The 22,071-nt window shown below is 35.6% G+C and overlaps 1 protein-coding gene across 1 annotated transcript in view; it reads left to right on the top strand.

Moving 5' to 3' along the window:
- Positions 1–22,071, top strand: part of LOC113069924 (E3 ubiquitin-protein ligase RNF43-like) — an 87,559-nt gene that overhangs the window by 44,102 nt on the left and 21,386 nt on the right. Inside the window, exon 2 of the mRNA XM_026243051.1 lies at positions 18,167–18,289. Coding sequence (XP_026098836.1) covers positions 18,167–18,289 — 123 coding nt within the window. The remainder of the gene's footprint in view (positions 1–18,166; positions 18,290–22,071) is intronic.

Raw genomic sequence — 22,071 nt, 5'->3', positions numbered from 1 at the left:
TCTCAAGCGTGTGATGTAAATGTTAAGCCCCTTAAAGCTGCAGTCGGTAACTTTTTGCGCTCTAGCGGTTAATAAACAGAACTGCTTGCGTCTTGCGGAAGAACATCGTAGCTGGAACTACTTCTCTCTGTTTTTGTCTATGAAGAATCACAAAGGTACTGGGTTACTCCGCCGCGGTACCCCCGAAGCAATCTAAAATAGTCCGAATATAAACACTTATTATAGGTGCAGCCTAGTGATTCAGGACAAGCTAAAAACACGGTTTGGAAAATGGATTCATGGTGTACTCGCTTATTATATACATTTTTCTACATTTTGAACACAAACAAAGTTACGGACCGCAGCTCTGATTGGTTGTTTCTTAACGGGAGCGATGGAGTTTCTGCAAATGGCAATAGGAGCACTGGGAGGAGCCGGAGGAGCTTGATTTTTTCACAGATTATCTGTCTCATATTCTACTGTCAGGACATAATGACAGGTTTAATAAATATGTAAAAAATATATTTTTACAAAAGTTACCTACTGCAGCTTTAAAATATTGTGATGCTGTGTCCGGCCAGAGCAACAAGAGATAAACATAAAGCCAATTATAGACGTGATATAAACATGATTTCTAGTCGTGTCCTCTTCTGGAAGAGCAAACAAAGTAGTTTAGCTTTCACAGTGAAACACACAGCGTCTATATGACAATACTACAACGAGAATAAAAGTTACGCCGTCTTTCTTCACGTGAACATTTGGGCGGCATTATGCAAATCGGACCCACTTTATATTAAGTGGCCTTAACTACTATGTACTTACATTTTAATTAATAATTTAGTACAATGTACTTATTGTGTACATACATGTTTTTACATTGTACTTATATTTAAAAAAAAAACCTACATGTAATTACATCTGTATTAAATTTCTGTAATTACATTTATAATTAGACTCTTGACCAATACTTTACACCTTAACCCACCCTTAAACTTACCCATACCTCCAACCCTCTCCCTAACCTTACCCCTATCCCACCTCATTAGCAGCAAAAGTGTTTTACAATACAATATGAACACAATAAGTACATTGTACTTATTTTTTTTATGTAAGTACATAGTAGTTAAGGCCACCTAATATAAAGTTGGACCTGCAAATCTTCCCACACAGTGATGTAGAGATGTGGGGGCGTGTCATAACGAGTCGTTTTAGGGGAGGTGTGGTTGACTCTTAACTTTGATAAAGAATATCTCTTTGGATTTGAGACAATAGTCTTTGCAACTTTACAGATCTTCTTCATGCACCAAGAGCTTGTAAGGAGAAAGGAAACATTGAAATCGCATCAACACACATTTTTCATTTTAATGTGCACTGATGATTTGATCACAGGAACATGAATATAAACCGGGTCCGTGGTTGTTAGAGGACTTTCACACCGGTCTCATTTAGTTTGGTTGAATCACGCTAGAGTTCAGTGTGAAAGTACTTTGGCCTTCTGTACAGTAAGTGACTGTTTTTCATTAGCTGCTGTCTGTCACTGGTGAAGAGTTAACCGTGTGTGTGTGTGTGTGTGTGTGTGTGTGTGTGTGTGGATCAGGGTGTTTAGGCCACCCATGTGGCAGTGTGGCTTTTTCACCAAATATATACGCTCCGTTTGACTGCCAGCGTTTCACCTCTGAACTGATTTATTGCGTCGTCTATGAAGGTTTACTGATCTGAGAGATGTCTCTCTTTCATTCTCTCTAGCCACTGGTGCAGGTGTGTGTGTGTGTGTGTGTGTGTGTGTGTGAGTGATCTGTAGTTGTGTCCTGGCTTGCCTACAAAGGCTCAGACATTGAAACAGAGCTGGGATATTTTTTGTGACCCCACCGCCAAAAACACCCCAGATGTTTTTCCAAAACTTGTCTGCTTTCGTCTGCTTCCTCGTTCGTCTGATTCAAGTGTGTTCGGATTTATTGTTGTTTTGGGTCAAAAGTGTAACTAAATGTTTGATACGTGCAAAACCACGCATAGTAAATTAATAAGTGGCTCATAAATCAAAAGTAGGGAGAAAAATAAAAGAACTATTAGCATTTTTATTTCATTGTGATATTCTCTTGAATAAATCGATGTCTAATTGTCTTTATAGTTATACATAAATTATTTTACTTTATTACAGTAAGACAATGCTCTTTAAACTTTAACATAAAATTATATTATAAAAATATTGAGAAATTCAGTAAATTCATTTACTAAATTTTTTATGCCTTTATTATTTTTTTAAACCTATACCTTTTGAGTTAACAATTAAAAATGAACATTTAAAAGATTTAATGATTTATACATTCATATTACTAATGAAAATCATCCTGTGTAGCATTTATTTATTTATTAGCTCATATTTAAAAATTATTTATTAAAGCTTAAAAATATGTATATTTATGTATAATAATAATAATATACTAAAATAATAAATCATCCAGACTGACATGCTTTATTACTTTTATCTAATATAAATAAATAATATAAAATTTAATAGCTTAAACCTTAAAATTGTGTAAATTATTACATATATAATTACTAAATAATTAGAACTTAATAAACGTAATAAAAACGTAATTTATGCATATTTATTTCTGTTTTTTTTCCATTTAATTATTTACAAATTAAAAAATAACAAACATTTTTAAATTTATTTTTAAATATATAAGTATAACTATTTTAAATATAACTTTACTACACTAATAAAAAAAAATCATCCTGTATTTACTATAAATTCTTATGAATTTAAAATTAAAATGTATACATTTATACACTCCATAATCTTATAAATATAAAATTTTATGATCTTCTATTATAATTACTGACTTTTATTTTGTTATGCATTTATTTATGCATTTATTTCCCTATGTGTGATTTTGGGGTAGAACAAGAGCTGGGTATTTGTAGATGTTTTGGAGTAATTCACCATCACACACAGTCAGGTTTTGTCTCGGTGTCTTGGTTAAATCCCATGGTCTTCCAGCCGCGGCGTCTCCATCGTCTGTCCCCTCAGGACGGGAGAAGTGCTGCTCATGGAGGAAGTGATGAATGCACAGAATCTGATTTCAGATCAGCGCCAGGTCAGAGGTCAGAGGTCAGAGTCATAACTCAGAAGCTGCTGGTTGTGTAGCTTTAGTGAGTCAGGTTTTTTACCAGCGTGTTTTGAAAATGAAACTCGAACCCTGTAGCTATTCCTCCCGAGCCCGACTGCTTCACGTTCATCTGCTTTCAGCCGCAGAATGGAAGAAGAACAGAGGCTGATTCTGGAGGAGCGATTACGGTTCTAGAGCTGTTACTCTAATAATACTGCGCTTTCTTCAAGAACACGATCTCAGAGCGATTCACGCGTGATCCGCAGCGACCGAAACATCAGGCATCTACGACTGACACCTCTAAGATCTGACCCAAAGATGTGTTAGGCTTTAAATGGTCAAGTCAAATTTATCAAATCGCTCATTTGACATTTATTTGGAGGACTGTTCACAGAAATATTAAAAATTACTTTTTACTCTCTCTTATGGTGTTCCAAACCATCATGATTCATTTGGTTACTGTCCCCAAATCTTAAAAGTGTAATGCACACAACAGTGATGACAAATATAATGTGTAGACTATTGGGTTATTTTGTCTATTTGTTAATTTTATTTTTTTATTTTATATTAACATTCATATATTAGTTTCTTTATATTTCTTGATCTATTTATTTGTATTTTAATTTTGCCTATTTATTCTTTATTTGTCCATTTATTTGTGTTTATGTCTTTGTGATTTATTGTATTTGTTTATCTTCATTTTGTGTTGGTTTTTATTTTTTCTATTTATTTTTATATAGTTGGCTATTAATTTATTTGTTTGTCTTTGTTTGTCATTTACTTTTTTTATCTATTTATTTCTCTGTTATTTTATTTGTTTGTCTATTCATTTTGTCTTTCTTTTAGTTGTCTATTAATTTTTTCTTTTCATCATTTATTTTTTATTTTTTATTTATTTTTCTATTTATGTCTTTGTCATTTGTCGTTATTTATTTTTTTATTTATTTTTCTTTGTTCGTTTAGCCTATGTATTTATTTATTTAGTTGTCTATAAATTTATTCTTTATTTGTCATTTTCCTTTTATTCGTCTCTGTTTATTAATTTATTTTTTATTTGCTTATTTTCACTTGTTCTCTTTTTCATTGCAAAAGCAGACCATGTTCATAATAATTTTTAGAGTTGAAGAAAATACTGTGCACTTTTATTGTGCACAAATTATGTATGTAATTACTCCTTTAAGATCCGCCAAAAAGTTACATTAGGCTTTTATTTTTTCAGGACATTTCCCAGTGAGGCTTATATTTAAGAGTGATTTGTCCATAAGTTGCTCATGTTTGACAGTGAGGATCCTTGTTAATGCTAAGTTTGGTTGTGTTCCTTAGAAGAAAGTAACTGTGGTGGTCTTCAGGCTGAACGTGTGACCTAGAAAGACCCCATGTGATAAATCTCTAATGGATTCATCAGCTGTGATGGAAATCCAGAGTGAAGACGTGGAGATTGAAAAACAGACGCCAGAAGGAAATGAGTTGAGGAGCCCCGTGCAAGGCGTCCTGGCCTGCTTCTGTCATACGTCTCAGATTTCTAGTCGTAGTAATCATGAAGTCACTCTGGTTTATCCCAAGATTTGTAAACCGTGTATATTTCCTCACTGATGCTCCTTAAACAGCAGAAGCATAAGATCTCTGTTAAAGCAATACGACAAAATACATATTAAAGCCAGCATGCTGTTAAAAGAAAGAAATCTCAATGGGTTAAATGTTTTTGAAAGCAGTCTCTTCTGCTCACCGATCTTGATTAAAAGGACAGTAAATACAGTAAAATTGTGAAATATTATTGCAACTTCAAACAGCTGTTTTCTATGCAAATATCTGTGAAAATATAATTTATTTCTGTGATGCTCCGCTGTATTTTCAGCATCGTTCCTCCAGTCTTCAGTGTCACATGATCTTCAGAAATCAGAATAATATGATGATTTACTGCTCATTTCTGATTATTATCAGTGTTGAAAACAGTTGTGCTGCACAATATTTTGATGACCGTCCAAAAGAAGAGCATTTATTTAGCATTTACTGTCACTTTTGATCAATTTAACGCATCCTTCGTTAAAATCTCACTGACCCCAAACTTTTGAACGGTATACAGTGTATGCAAGACGTAAAGCCATTGCATTTTTATGTTTTGACACCTGTCTGAGACTCAATCGGTTACAAATTCTTAAAAGTAACAAGCCGAATTGTTTTTGTCAACCAGTCATCCTGTCAACTAGCCAAAGATGTTTTTCTCTCATCTCAGATTTGACGTTTTGGGAGACTTGTTAAATTACAGTTTTCCTCGCTCACGTTTCAGTCCCTCCGAGAGAAGAGGAGGAGGTGGAGAAGAGGAGGAGCGAGGGCAGAAAACATCAAGCGTCTGGATCTGGAGCAGAAGGCGCTGGTGGTGTGTTTGAGGGACGCAGGCCTGTGTTTATGTGTTTGTAGCCGGCGAGGACGATGGTTCCGGGCCCGGATCATGACTCAAGACGCTTCGCCCTCTTCTGTAATTATGTCAAAAATACACTTTAAAGCGGGATGATGTGGAGCTGTGGGTGCGGAGGGGATTTTCATGCTGATGACTTTCCCCTGCGCCTCTGATGGGGTTTGGGAACGCCGGCCCAGAGCGGCCCGTGACACAAATGAAGATGGAGCGATGCTTTATTTTTTCCTCTTGTGTTTTTGTGTCTGCTGCTGAAGAGGAGGCGCCGTGTCTCTGTTTGGAGCGAGGTGGCACCATGCTGTGAAAACAGAGGCCTGTTGAAGCTGGTGTGTGTCCAGCGCGACCGCAGCTCTCTGTGACGCTCTGTCACACGCTTTACAGCCCAGAAAAGCTTTGGGATCCGAATGAAATGAATGAGAATTAGACGTGTGCAATATTTGTCATCTGCAATAATATCCTAGTTGTTGTTTAAATGACGTGTGTGGATTTCACACACTTTGCAAAAAACAAAACACGTCTAAAGTCCTGTGGCTCAGTGGTAGAGCATTGCGTTATCAATGCAAAAGGTTGTGGGTTCGATTCCCAGTGAATACAGATACTGGTCAAAAAAAGGTTAGCCTGAATGCACTGTAAGTCGCTTTGAAATAAAAGAGTCTGCAAAATGCGTAAATGGTTTTTATATTTGAAGTTAAGTCATATCAGTGCCATTTTCCTAAATATTGGTGTGTAAGCGTGATCACAAATGATATAAATTTTGAGCAAATTGCATTTTAGACAGTATTTTCCATTTTCTTCTGTTGTTGATCGTGTCCTGAGTGTTTATTTCATTACTATGTGCTTGCTATGGTGTTCAGGTTGGAGCACAAATGCTGTAAGGTCACACACACACACACACACACACTAACAACACTCACTCCTCTGCTTACCTGAATCATGTCCTGTAATGTTCCAGCATTGATAGAGTGGCCATGATCATTATGGGATGGTACTGGCCGCTCTGTGTGTGTGTGTGTGTGTGTGAACTGGGCGCCTGCTGCAGGTGTGACTGTGCGGCTGACTGTGTGTGTGAGATTGTTACTGTAAGAATTATTTTCTCCCATCGTGTGAGCTGTGTTTCTCCTCTTGTTGTCTGTTGGGCTCATGGCAGCGATGAAGAGGATTTAGTGTTAGAGAGAGAGACTCCAGACATCAAAGTGTGACGCAGCAGTGTTTACTCTGGGAGAGCATTCCTGACGCTCACTTCTCCATGAGTGTGTGTCTCAACAAATCAGTACATTTGATATATCTGTTGCTGTATTCAATGACACACATCAGAACGATGTTTCATACTTTAGTATTTGAACCTTCCCTTTTTAAAATGATTGAATGTGGTTGCATTAAAATATGAAAGAATGGTTTAAAAAAAAAGAAAAAGCTTGAGGATCTCGAGACGCACTTTTGAGACGTGATGCAACAACGGAAATAACATTGCCTCCTACACCATGTTGCTGTCAAATAAAACCGTTGCCATGCCAACTTGCTACTTTAAACAAAGCTTTGCAACGCTTGTCCCGCCTCCAGGGTCTTCTGATTGGTCCACTGTTCTGGAAACTGTCATTGAGTGACGCTGCATGTAATAGTTGAAGTTCTTATCAGCACATGTGTGCTTCAGAAGAAGCAGGACACAAGCTCAACATTCATACACATCTGTTTACATAGATACACAGAGGAAAAGTAGCACCTTGGGAAAACACCTTCTCTGTGAATGGCCCTTAGTTTGGAGAAAAGATCCTGTAGCATTTGTTGATATTTTGCATCTAATGCAATGAAATTCTGATTAATGTTGTCACGGTACCAAAATTTCAGTATTCGGTACCAATACCAGTGGAAATCCATGGTTCTTGTTACCAATTTCGGTACCAAAGCAAAACACAAAAATATGCTAATAAAAAAAAAATTATCATCACTAAAATAAAACCAATGCCATTCTTTATACTTATTTACAATTGTTTAATTTATTTTTACAAGTAATATAATTATAAAAAAAACTTAAACAAGTTTCCCCCCAATATTTAATTTGTCTTTTAATTAATGAAATTGAAACACATTATATTTTTATGTAAATAAAGGGGATTTGCTATTAAAATTAAAACATGGAAGAAATATTGTGTGCTTTATTTCTTTAAAAAATAAAGTTTTATTAATTTTATCAACAGCAGTAGCAGTATCACATACATTCTACTAAATAATAGTAATATTTCTGGCACAATGTCTTTATGTAAAAATGAACTTTTATTTTGACGGGTTGCCGTTTTCTATCATCTGAATCTTATATTTCAAAGCGACTTAATGAAATAATGCATTCAGCATCATATGAGTTCATATAATGCAATTAACGTCAAGCACACAAAAGTATTGTTTATAATGAATGGCACTATCATTTCTATACTATAATTTTATACTTTTATTTTTTATTTCTGTTCTGTATACCATTAAATTCAATTATTAGATTTAAAGATTTTATTTATTGCTATTTTATATTTTTTCTTGTGAATGTGAATTTTATTTTATGAAGTTTAACTTTTATGTACTAAAATAACAAATAAAAAGCAAAGATTAAAAATACTTATTCAGATATTATTTTAGTTTTTATTGATTCTATGATGCTAAAATAACACTGACTTGGGGTCAGTAGTTTGAGCGAACCTTAACCCCAGTTATAGTGATTGTTGACTTGGCAAACACTTCTAGTGACGGGAAGTTTAGGTTGGTTTGCTGAAGTAATGATGTAGGGATAAAAACAAAAATCACTTTAGCAGTTTGAGCTTTTAATTGTCCGATTGTTTAAGCGTCAGTAATTGGTCAGATGGTTGCCATGGAGTCTGTTTGTGCGAGCGAGTCGTGTTTACACTCCAAAATAAAACAACAATAAAAGAGCTGGCCTTGATGTGGACGTTTGTATACGGATGCTTTTTACCATCATTCCAGTGTCTGATTATGGGGCTTCGGCCGCATGCACAGAGTCCCAGGAGAGATCTGCTGGAGAGGGAGCTCTCATGCACACACAGTATAACTGCAGAGTTTAAACGTTTCAGATGTTTAGTTGGTAGTTCATTTCTCATCAGATTTTTAGGTTTTATACTGTATAATCCTTAATTTAGGCTATATTCACACGTCTGATTTTTACACTGATCTGTTTTTTGTGGATGACAGTTAAAAAATAAATAAAAACATGATGTAGTTTGGCAAACATGCTCAACATTTATTATTATTGCATGCATAATTCATAATCCAACAAGATGTTTAATGTAAAGATCTAACAATGTTTAATAAGTATTGCTATGATTTATTTAGTGTATTATTTTAATGGTTGTATTCAATATATAATATGCACAAAATGAAAATAAAGCTAAATAAAATAAATATTTAATACAATTTGCCTACATGCATGATTTTTTTTTTTTTTTTTTTTTCTGGTGATTTATGTATGCAGGTATTATATGGACCCCATTTTAAATGAATGTGTCTCACAAAATAAATGCTATGAACTTGGCCAAAAACTACACCAAATTAGACTTTTTTCCAATTCTGATCAAATGTGGAAATAAATAGTTTGCAATTTATTTATTTTATTTTTTTTTTTAGATTTTTTTTTTTTTTTTTTCAATTTTCAATACTTCATTATTCAGGCTACACGTACAGTAATCCGTAGTCTTTTTTTTTAAGAAGAAATAAGAGGCTTTGGTGTTACTGTACGGTGGATCTGGCTGATGGACTCGAAGAACACCTCGGCCGTGTTTTTGTGCTGCCTGGCATTGACTTTTTTTTATGCACTAGTTATTTTGTGCTGAATGTTGCAAAAAAATTAAAAATCTAAAAATTTATAAAACAATGAAAATTAAACCGTAAATGCAACTTAAAAACAAGACCCCTGTTTGAGCTGATTTTGTAGAGTTGTTACTGAATTTGAAATTTCATAGCTAAAAAGTACTTACCCTCGGCTATTTGACAAGTTGGAGGTTATCCTTGTTTTTTTTTAAGAACATTATTAAGAGTTGTTGGGGATGCAAAACATTCTTAAGTTAACAAGTTAGAAAATAAAAAGGAAAACAGGAATTGATTTTTTTCTTTTGATTGATCTGCATATTAATTTCTACTGGACTGTGATTGAACCCACTGAACTTGAATTTTTTTTTGTTTTTTTTGCTTTGTCTTTGCTGCAAATGAGGCAGTTTGTTTCTTGTATTATGTTACAATGCTCTAGAGTGTGACCAATTTGTTTGCATGTGCAACCTAATTTCTCAATGGTGCAACAAAAAAAAAACCTTAGGTTGCACTGGTGCGACCAGGCATTCGAGGGGAAAAAGTCAACACGACTCTGAAAGTCTCCCTGTGGTTCAACAACAGACACTAGAGTCCTGCATTTTTACTCAGAAATGTGCTCAGTCCTCTCTTGTACTCCCTGTTCACAGCTCCAACATCATCCTCAAATTTGCTGACGATACAACTATCCAAGGACTCATAACTAATGGGGATGAGACATCCTTCAGAGATGAGGTTAATGCACTCACAGCATGGTGTGCTGATAACAATCTCTCTCTAAACGTCTCTCTGTCTGTCTACTTCCTGCGGAGACTGAAGAGGTTTGGCATCTCCTCTAACATTTCCTCAGTGTTAACTATGCAAATGACAAATCAATGCCTCTTGACTCTCTTAACTCTTTTCAGCCCAAGCCCGACAGGCTCCGACTTTTTCACGCCCCTCGCGCCAGGCTTCGGGCCAATCTTCACGTCATAGTTCAGACACGGGCCAGGCCTCCCACCTGTTTTAGACTTCTCCTTACTTTATATTTTGGACATCCATCAATTAGTGATGAAAGAAATTGCTGTGCTGGTTGAAACGACACAAGACCATGCTACCGCGACTGTCAAAAGTGGCTCGATGGTGTTTAGTGTCCCACAACAGCAGCGCAGCTGAACAGTTCGGGATTCAAATACATGCAATTGAATGGAGCTTGCTGCAAAGCACCGCCAAAAGAAATTAACAGAAATGTGACTGAAATAGTAAGGAGATATTTGAATTGACTAATAAACTAGTATTTTCTGAGTCTGTGTCACATGGATGAAGTTGCAGATCCTTACTCGTCATCTCCTCTTTAGATGCGCCTTTAGAGAGAAGTGCATCTTAATGGATTATTATTATAATAAAAGAGTGTTTGCTTTCGATTTATTTTAAGTGGACACTTAAAGCTTTCTATTGATATATTTATCATGTATGTGATATGTGTTCGCTTCATATTTGTACTCCTGTTAAAGATGAGATGGCGAAAAGAGCATCATGTATTTTTTCTTTAATTTATAAAAGCACAACATTTTTTGATGATGTGATCGCACACAAATAAAACTACACCCTTTGCAGTTACGAATTATGTATTACTCTTATGAGCAGAAATGATGGTGTATCCACTGAAAAAAAATGCAAGTGATCACGCTGACACCTCCATGTCCTGCAAAGCATCTCCACACAACAATTGTATAGGCCTAAGGCACACATTTATCTAGCTTTAACATTTAAACATTGTTATATGCTGTTTTTTTTATATGCTTTCTTGTAGAGTTGTGCTTCAAATAAAGAACATTGTTGACCAGATGGTTAGTTAATCATTTACAAGTCAATATTGCCTATATGGACAGCAATTAAAAAAAAGTGAACTTATAAAACTGCGGTGTTAAATGCAATGCGGTCAGAAATTTGGGTGCACCTACTGTAACTTTTATGCTGGTGCACCTAAGAAAAAAGTTAGGCGCACCAGTGCAAAAAGTTATTCTAGAGCCGTTTGTGATGACTTGTGTATCTCTGTTGGCCGTAAAGATCGTTTGGTGCAGCTGTGTTTTGTGCATGTGAAGGGTGTGTGTGTACAGTATGTGTGTGTGATGAACCATTTCCCCTTGGAGACAGTGAGTGGTCATCAGTGTGGCAATGCATTGACCCAGTCCTGTGTGTGTGAACTTGTTTTTGTGAGGACCAAAAGACCACACAAAGTAAAATAAGAAAAGTTTGACTTGGTGGGGTCCTTAAATCAGATCCTGCAAAGACATGTACTTTTATATAAGACTATAAAATGACTAAATATACTATCATCCAAACCTACATCAACCCTAAATATATATGTATATAAAATGCCAGTAGTTTTCTGTGAGTGGTAGGTTTAGGTGTAGGGTTGGTGCAGGTCAATAGAAAATAAAGTTTGTACAGTATAAAAACCATTACGCCTATGGAGAGTCCCCGTAAACCACAAATGCATGTGTGTGTACAGTATCTCTCTCTGTGTGTGTGTGTGTGTGTTTGTTCTCACACCCCCTCTGCTGGATGATGTGTGTGTGACATTGTTGAACTTTGACCCTGTGTGTTATCACACACTGATCTGACATTGAGTCCTGTTTCATAAGTCATGATCTTTGCTTATTTGTCTCTTGTCTGGAATGACACCAGCTCGGTTTCAAACAGTGATTTTAAGGAACAAGTTTACCCCAAAAATTTAATTAGCTGAAAATGTGCTCACCGTCCAAGATGTAGATGAGTTGGTTTCATCATCAGATTTTGGAGAAATGCAGCATTGCATCATTTACTGGCCAATGGATGCTCTGCAGTGAATGGGTGCCGTCAGAATGAGAGTCCAAACAGCTGATAAAAACATCACAATAATCCACAGCACTCCAGTCCAGCGGTTAATGGGTTCATATGATGTTGCAAAAAAGATCATGTGTTTATGCGGTTTAAGGTTAAAAAACACATTATATTCCACATACTGTACATTATTGTTTCTCCTCTATGCCCCGCCTTTCTGAAAATGTCGATTTTACCAAAGCTCATCAGTCTGAAAAGCAAGGTGTGCTCTGATTGGCCAGCTATCCAGTGCGTTGTGATTGGCTGAATATCTCAAGCATGTGACGGAAATGTTATGCCCCTTAAAATATTGTGATGCCGTGTCCAGCCAGAGCGACAAGATTTGGATTTGAGACTTTAGGCTTTGCAACTTTACAGATCGTCTTCATGCACCAAGAGTTTGTAACACTCCAAAGAGAAAAAGGAAACATTAAAATCACCTCATATGACCCCTTTAACATCTGGAGAAGACAAAAGCTGAAACAAATCCATCATTAAAATGTTTTTAACTAAAATATAAATCCATAATCCATAACTTTGCCGCAAGTGAAAAAGTATTCTGGACTGAATCAGGAGAGAAAACTGCTCCGAACAAAACAGCTTTAAAGAAATATGTGGGAGGATTTAGACATAAGAAACAACAAGGGATGGATTTTTACACTGGGTGAAGCATTGTTATGCAATATGGTCTTATATTTTATCCAGAAGTGAATGATGTGCACAAAAATAACCCTTTATTTGAATGTAAAAGCATTTTCAAATTGACTGAATTGTGCACAACCTCGTATGATATATCCTACATTTGGAAAAGGAACTTTGTGTTGTTTTTATCAGCTTGTTTTGTTCAGCTATTTATTAGGCATCATATTATTTTGCACAATCACCTTTTAACCTGTGGTAAAATCACTGTAATGCTCTCATGTTTTTGCTTTAATTTTACTGCAGCCTGTCTATTTTCTAGTATGTGTTTCCTCCACCCGTGATCCGCTGTGGATGTAATTCACTTTCTCATTCAGCGTTTCACTGAGAGGAACGTCCTGATGATTTCAGCAGGTGAAGTTACCCAGCTTCCATTTTGCGTCTCCTTTCCTCTTCTCAGAAAGCAGCACAATACCTTCTGATCCCTTTCATTGAGTCCGCAGACAATCCGACTCTCGGCCTCTCATTATGGCTGGCTCATTATGGTGTGGGTTTCCATGCGTCTCAATGGGAGCCGGCTGTAATCTGAGCTCGCTCCTGTAGATCTAATAACCTCGCCAAACATCTCACAACTCACTTTTCCAGACTTCATCGTGTCCGCTTTAGACAGGCGCTTCTCCGTGAGTGCCTCACAGTTGGGAGTCGCATGAAACAGGGAAAATCACTTCTAGATGCATGGAATTGTGCGTAAAACGGGAAGCGAAAGAAATACTTAATGCATCTGCTGATTGGTCCAGTCTAACTGAATCTGGTCCACATGGACTTAGTATTTACAAACAGTGTGAGACTTTAGTAAAAATCACGTGTTTGAATGTGAGCCGTATTCCCTTGCTCTGTCCGTGTCTCTTTCTCCAGATGTTAGCTAGCTTGTTTCTCTCTCTCAGAAATAAAGGTACTTTTTCGATCGCTACAGTACCATTCAAAAGTCTGTTGACCGTAAGGTAGAAATTTTATCTTTTTATTCAGAGGATGCCTTAAATCGATAAAGAGTAAAGACATTTATAATGTTACATCTTTTTGAATTAAATGCTGTTCTTCTTTCTATGCATCAAAGAATCTTAAAGAAATAAAGTGCATCACAGTTTCCACAAAAATATCATGCAGCACAGCTGTTTTTAACATTGATAATAATTAGAAGAAAAACAATATATTATTCTGATTTCTGAAGATCATGTGACACTGAAGACTGGAGGAATGATGCTGAAAATACAGCGGAGCATCACAGAAATAAATTACACTTTACCATATATTCAAATAGAAAACAGTTATCTGAAATTGTAAAAATATTTCATAATATTACTGCTTTTACTGTATAAATATATATATATATATATATATATATATAATATATATACAGTATATATAAAATTATAAATATATATATTTTTTTTAAGCATCCTTGGGGAGCAGAAGAGTCTTAAAATGTACAGTTTTTCAGTTGTGGGAAAATACTGCTGACATCATCTTATTGGTAGGGGAGCATGCATATATTTTGTCCAGTAATATGTTCTCCTTCCCTGTTACTCTAGCGTATTATTAAAAAGTATGGCAAAGCATGAAAGAAAGTAGTTTGTCAAACATTTCCCGGTCTTTAGGGCACTGGGTATTGATCATCTCCCAAAAAGTTTATAGCCAGTTGTCTGACTAGTTCTTGCATGACTCAGTGATTTCTTTTTCATTCATATAGCAGACGTGCATTTGCAAAAGCTAGGATTCTCTCTCTCTTGTCTGAGCCCTTAAGCAGATGTGTTCTGTGGTTAATGTTGTAAACACAATGCCAGAAGTCTATGTATTTTCTGCTTCTGTGTATGAATGCACTGATATCTAAACACATGCACAAACCAACACATGAGCACATGCATCAACCGCTGGACTGAGATGGCTCTTATGCACATGTGCACATGCATCTGCGATAATGACAAACACACAGACATACAGTATAAAGTGCTTGTTTGATCACGGCTGAATAATTGTGCTTTTGATGTTTTCAATGCAACTAGTGATGTTCTTCCTCAGTATTTTTGTCTAGTTTTCCAAAACAAAGATCTAAAAATTTTAATTGAAGATGCATTTACTTGTGGCCTAAGTATTGATTCAATGATTCAAAAATACTAAGAAAATCACTTTTTAAATTATTGGATTTTTAAAAGGGTGATGCATGCAAAGGATTATGGGAGACTGGATGCACAGAGCAAATATCGTTTAAAATTAACTTTTTATGAGGTAGTACTGTGAATATTATCTGTTTTGTGTCCGTGTTGCTGTTGCCATTACAACAGCACAAACTTGAGCCGTAAGTGCATCACTGTAAACACATTCTTCTTCATGCAAACTGAAGGAGCGAGTCTGATTGATTTTCTGTTTCATGATGCTGTAATACTGCAGGGAGACTTTGAAACTGTGGAAACTGAACAGATGATTTGAGAGAGAATGATAGAAAACTCCAGACTTGTATTAAAAGGGGAAGAATTAGCAGACTTTGGTGCTGCTTTGGCATTAAACGGTCAATAAATAAACCTACATAGACTGAAAGAAGAACTGTTGCGCCGGAGCTGGAGAACTGTGTTACTGGCAGAAGAAGAAAGAAGCTCCCCAGGGCAGAAATACTTGCTCACCACAGAAACTCTTCATTATCTCTGCTCTCCTGGGTTTGTTTTGAGGCCATTTGATTCCTGAGTATTTATAGACGTCTGTCTGTGGTGGAGATGATGCTGGAATGTCTTTATATGCCTCTACAAAGCCACGGTAGTGCAGTCTCATCCCGGATCAGACTATTGTCAATAATCTGTTTGTGTGTGCCAAATCAAGATGTGTCTTTTGGGGTCTGAACCAATGCCGTTTTTAGTTTTCTTGCCTTTTGTGAGATAAAAATACCCAGTGGAGATGATAGACTGCGTTGGACGGTCTCTTGATGGTAAACAGAGCTGGCATACGCTGGCCAGAGATAATGATTAGCTGTATTTCACTGGTTTTTGTGAAGGCCACACATCCTCAGACTCCTGCCAATGGGATACACACATATATAGAGTTTTTGGAAAGCATATATATTAGTTTTTTTTTAAAGAAATGAATACTTTTATTCATTACGGATGCATTAAATTGATCAAAAGGGACAGTAAAGTATAATATTATAATGTTACAAAAGATCTCGGTTTCAAATAAATGTCGTTCTTCTGAACTTTGTAATCATCAAGAATCCTGAATAACGTAATCTATCACGGTTTCCACAAAACTTTGTGCAGCACTACTGTTTTAAAGAAATGTTTTTTGAGCAGCAAATCATCATATTTTCATGATTTCTGAAGATCATGTGACACTGAATGATGCTGAAAATAAAGCTGTGCATCACAGAAATAAATTACACTTTAACAGAGGTTCACATAGAAATAGAGTAATTTCAGTTGTAAAAATATTTTACAGTATTAAGGTTTTTAACATATTTTTAAGGTGTGAAACTAAACTACTTTTTTAAATTTTTAATCAATTTAATGCATTCAAATTAAAGTGTATATATATTATATTACAATTCTTACTTTTTTCTTGCAATTCTAAGAAAAGTTAATATTCAGAATAAAGAATAAAGTCAGAATTCTGAGATAAAAAAAGGTTTAAAATTACTTTTATAAAACGGGTATTTCTGCTCCTTGATTCTGATTGGCTGAGCTGCGTTCAAAGCTGTTGTAAATCTCTCTACAAACAAACACCTTTGTTTACTTCTGCGTGTTGCTCGGCAACCACTTTGTTGGAGCCACAAGTGTTTCTGAAGAACTACATTGTTTGGTGGAAGGATAATGTTTTTGTTTAAATCACGACACTTTATTTGTAACCTTACTTCATATATGGAATAACCGTAAAAGCAATAATCCTCGTGAAGCCGTGGTTTACAGTGAATTTATAATGGCCTACTGCTTTATTATTATTATTATTATTATTATAACACGGTGGAGAAAAAAAAAAGTCTGAATTGTGAAATTAAATTTTGTCTTTATTGTGGTGAAAACATGCTTGCATAATAATATACTTTAGGCGTTCAGAAATAGTTTTGCTTTTGAAGTGCTCAGAGAGCATCCTAAAGACGACCAGAGCACCTGACCTCTGACCTCTTTAAGGCAGTATTCTGTCCATGTCTTCCTCCTCCTCCTCTCCCTCTTTGATTGACGCGCACCAGCCCTCCTGCACCGATGCCTTCAGCGTCCTCTGCTGATCTGCCAGCTGCTGATGTCACGGCTCAGTTTCACGCTGGGATTTCCGCTCCGTTGAGCGACCAGCCTGTGTGTCTCATGCTGCTGGAGGGTTATTTGGGGAAGGGTCCAGTGCGTTCATGCTTCTGTCCCAAATTTACTTTCATAACGCACTAGAAGTTTGTTGGTGATGGTTAATGGTAAAGTTTGTGTACTACTCTTCTGTAGTACACTACTCGTGCAAAATCTCGTACTACTAGTGTTAGCAGTGCATGCAAGAATCTGCATTTAGCTAAATTGATATTTTTAATTAATTGCATTTTATAATATATAATCAATTTATTATTAATATGACACATCAATATATAAATATGAATTCATATAAGATACATACTTATTCTCCCTCTCTATGTATCAAATATTTTGATGGATAATTATATATTATAATTTTAATTGTTTAATGAGATTAAATATTAATTATATTGAATATGCAATAATGAAATGCAGTAAAATAATATAATAATTTAATTATACATGCAACATATGCACACACATAAATATATATACATAGTTGCTTTATTGAATGAATCTTAATGCAACAGTTGTGAATATAATATATATTCAATATGCTGGGCAAATCACCTAATTAATATTCATGAGCCTATGTACTGACCTATTTAAAAACGCTTTGACTTATTCTCTCTCTCTCTCTCTTTGTGTCACTTTTTATCTCTCTTGGTTTTCAGTGATAAGTGAACTATTAGTCAAATGTTCGCCCACATGCGTAGGAACAGGAAGTTGCCTCTTCAGCATCAAAGAGCCGTTGCACGCTGACGGTCCAGCTTCATGAACTCATGCACGTGTGTCATTTGAATATGAAGCTGATGCTTTCCGTTGGCTATTTCTGTATTCAGATAGAAGAAGAGTGACTTCATTTGATTTGTCAGTCACGTGTAGCAGAGTGTACATTATCATACTTGTTGAGTGCTTGTACATTGAATGAGTTTACATTTCTAAAAGCATGCCATCGTACTCTGACAAGACTGAAATCTGAAAATAAATATCCAGGAAACATTTGCTTAAGCTGTGGGGAAAGCAGATGCTGTGGTTTTACATCTGAATCTCTCTCTCCGCAGTCTCACCCGCTGTCTCTGTGTAACACCAGCGAAGATGAACGCCAGGAGACCATCTTCATCAGCATCGTCAAACTCGAGAGTCCAGAGAGCAAAGTGCCACAGTGCCAGCCGCTGCTGGATAAAGTAAGACTGATGGGGAAACTCACACACACACACACACACACACACACACTCTGGGATTTATTGAAGATCTCTCATAATGTTTGTCCAGGTTTTCTGCACCAGAGACACTCATAATCTTGTCTTCTTAAACATTTTCTGCCCCTTGAATGAAACGTGCTCTTTGAGTCTTGTTTTGAATATGTAAATGAGCTCTGCTGTGATTGGCTGCAGGTCAGCGAGTTCCTTCATTTAATATTTAAATGTGGGAGTTATGTGTCAACCGGTGTTATTTTAGTGTTACTGTATGTACTATTATAGTATTCATTAATATTTGTATTATTTTTATTTAATATTTCAGTTTTCATTGTAATTTTAGTTTGTAATTTTATGTGCTCTTAATATTTTTATTAATCTTAGTTTTTTTTTATATTTCTATTTAGTTGCAATTTTCTTATTCAGTTTTAGTATTTTTTGCACTTCACATTGAAGTTTTTGATCTTATTTTTTTGTTTTAGTTTTATTGCAGTTAATGAAAATGATTTTAATAGTCTAATTTTAGTTAACATTTACAACACTGATGATAATCAGCTTATGATTATGATGTCAATGTTTTTACAGCTTTGTATTATAGTAATATTGTAGGATTGTTAGCATTTGTTCTTATCTTTTAACTTTTAATTTCAATTGGTGGTTAGGTTTTGGTTATGCTTTTGTTATTTTTGATAGTTCTTTATATATTCTATTTAGCTTTAATTTATATCTGATTGTTTTAGTAATTTTATTACTTCACGTTAAACTTATTTTTCATTTAGTTGCCAAAGCAACATCTTATTTTTCATTTAAATTCAAGTACAAGTTTTTCATCTAATTAATTTTTATTTTAGCTTTTTCAATTTAATTAAATGAAAAAAATTAGCTGACAATAACAACACCGATGTTAATGAGCTTATGATTATGACATTATAATTTTCAACAAGATGTCTTTGCAACTTAATATAATTTATATACTATTATAGTATTTATTTATAATATATTAGCATTTATTTTTATATTGTTGTTTTTATGTTCATCTTAGTTGTACTTTTTTTCTTTTCTTTTCTTTTTATAATTTTTTTTATATCTGTTTCATTTTAATGTATACTAATTTTAGTTTTAGCAATTTTAATTCTTCAATTTAAAATATTTTACTTCATTTACTTGCGTAAGCAACATTTCAAATTTTTGCTGATTGATTTAAAAAAAAAAATTAACTGCAAGTTTTTCCTCTGTTTATTTCATTTGAACTTTATTTTAGTTAACAAAAATGCTTTCCAGTAGTTAATGAACTTATGGTTGTGATGTTATAATTTTTAACAAAAATTTTTTAAGCAGTTTGTTATTGCAAGTATTTACAACTCTCCCCTTGCAGTGTAGGATACACTTGTAGTCTTCCTGTGTAAGTTGTCTGGATGGAGCTTGTGTTGTGAATGTATGAGTATGAGATGTGAGACAGAGTTTCAGAGAGAGAGAGAGAAAGAGAGAGGCAGATTGCTGGTCTCCTCAGAGCCTCATGCACTCGTGGCACAGCTAATATTAGCAGGTCACAGTGTGAGGGAGTCTGTGAAAGTGCAGGAGGTGCAGGACACACCAGCAGGAGGCTCTGAGCTTTGGGCCGTTTCCTCAGGACTCTGGCGCTGGACGTGAGAGATGGCAGATGCTTCTGTCACATACTGAAAACCTCAAACTGTCTGTTCCAAACTCGACTGCGCTGCTCCTGCAGAATTCACAGTTGAAGAGTCGACTCCTTTTCAGTGTGAATTTGAATTCGGTTGGCCAGAACACACAGCATGACGGGCGGCAGAATTTAGGTTTTGAAAGAAATTTTATTCAGTGAGGATGCATTAAATCTGTCTGTCTGTCTGCCTATGGTTTATCTTTCTGTCTCTCTGTCTGTCTGTTGTTTATCTGTCTGTCTGTCTGTTTATCTGTCTGTCTGTTGTTTATCTGTCTGTCTGTCTGTCTGTCTGTCTGTCTGTCTGTCTGTCTGTCTGTCTGTCTGTCTGTCGGTCTGTCTGTCGTTTATCTATCTGTCTGTCTGTCTGTCTGCTGTTTATCTTTCTGTCTGTCTGTCTGTCTGTTTATCTGTCTGTCTGCTGTTTATCTTTCTGTCTATCTGTCTGTCTATCTGTCTGTCTGTCTGTCTGTCTGTCTGTCTGTCTGTCTGTATGTCTGCTGTTTATCTTTCTGTCTATCTGTCTATCTGTCTGTCTGTCTGTCTGTTTATCTGTCTGTCTGCTGTTTATCTTTCTGTCTGTCTGTCTATCTGTCTATCTGTCTGTCTGTCTGTCTGTTTATCTATCTGTCTTTTTATCTGTCTGTCTGTCTGTCTGTCTGTTATCTATCTATCTATCTATTTATTTGTCTGTCTGTCTGTTGTTTATCTCTCTGCCTGTCTGTCTGTCTGTCTGTTGTTTATCTATCTGTCTTTTTATCTGTCTGTCTGTCTGTTATCTATCTATCTATCTATCTATCTATCTATCTATCTATCTATCTATCTATTTATTTGTCTGTCTGTCTGTTGTTTATCTGTCTGTCTGTTTGTTGTTTATCTGTCTGTTTATCTGTCTGTCTGTTGTTTATCTGTCTTTCTGTCTGTCTGTCTGTCTGTTTTTCTGTCTGTATGTTGTTTATCTATCAGTTTATCTGTCTGTTGTTTATCTGTCTGTCTGTCTGTCTGTCTGTTTATCTGTCTGTCTGTCTGTTTATCTGTTTGTCTGTTGTTTATCTATCTATCGGTCTATCTGTCTGTTGGTCGTTTATCTGTCTGTCTGTCTGACGTTTATCTATCTATCTATCTGTCTGTCTGTCTGTCTGTCTGTCGGTTGTTTATCTATCTATCTATCTGTCTGTCTGTCTGTCTGTCTGTTGGTCATTTATCAATATGTCTGTCTGTTGTTTATGTATCTATCTATCTATCTCTGTCTATCTATCTATCTATCTATCTATCTATCTATCTATCTATCTATCTATCTATCTATCTATCTGTCTGTCTGCTTGTCTTTCATTTATCTGTCTGTCTGTCATTTATCTATATTTCTATCTGTCTATCTGTCTTTCTGTCTGTCGTTTATCTATCTGTCTGCCTGTTGTTTATCTGTCTATCTGTATGTCTGTCTGTTTTTTATCTATCTGTCTTTTTATCTGTCTGTTGTTTATCTGTCTGTCTGTCTGTCTGTCTGTCTGTCTGTCTGTCTGTCTGTTTATCTATCGGTTTATCTGTCTGTATGTTGTTTATCTGTCTGTCTGTCTGTCTGTCTGTTGTTTGTCTGTCTGTCTGTTTATCTATCGGTTTATCTGTCTGTATGTTGTTTATCTGTCTGTCTGTCTGTCTGTCTGTTGTTTGTCTGTCTGTCTGTTTATCTATCCGTTTATCTGTCTGTATGTTGTTTATATATCTATCTTTCTGTCTGTCTGTCGTTTGTCTGTCTGTCTGTTGTTTATCTATCTATCGGTCTATCTGTCTATTGGTCGTTTATCTGTCTGTCTGTCTGACGTTTATCTATCTATCTATCTATCTATCTATCTATCTGTCTGTCTGTCTGTTGGTCATTTATCGATCTGTCTGTCTGTTATCTATCTATCTATCTATCTATCTATCTATCTATCGGTCTGTCTGTTATCTATCTATCTATTTGTCTGTCTGTCTGTCTGCTTGTCTTTCATTTATCTGTCTGTCTGTCATTTATCTATATTTCTATCTATCTGTCTATCTGTTTTTTCTGTCTGTCGTTTATCTATCTGTCTATCTGTCTGTCTGTCTTTCT

The sequence above is a fragment of the Carassius auratus genome, chromosome 5 (genome assembly GCF_003368295.1).
Source record: "Carassius auratus strain Wakin chromosome 5, ASM336829v1, whole genome shotgun sequence".
Taxonomy (NCBI): domain Eukaryota; kingdom Metazoa; phylum Chordata; class Actinopteri; order Cypriniformes; family Cyprinidae; genus Carassius; species Carassius auratus.
Note: the sequence above shows the minus strand (reverse complement) of the source record. Positions and strands in the feature narration are given on the sequence as shown.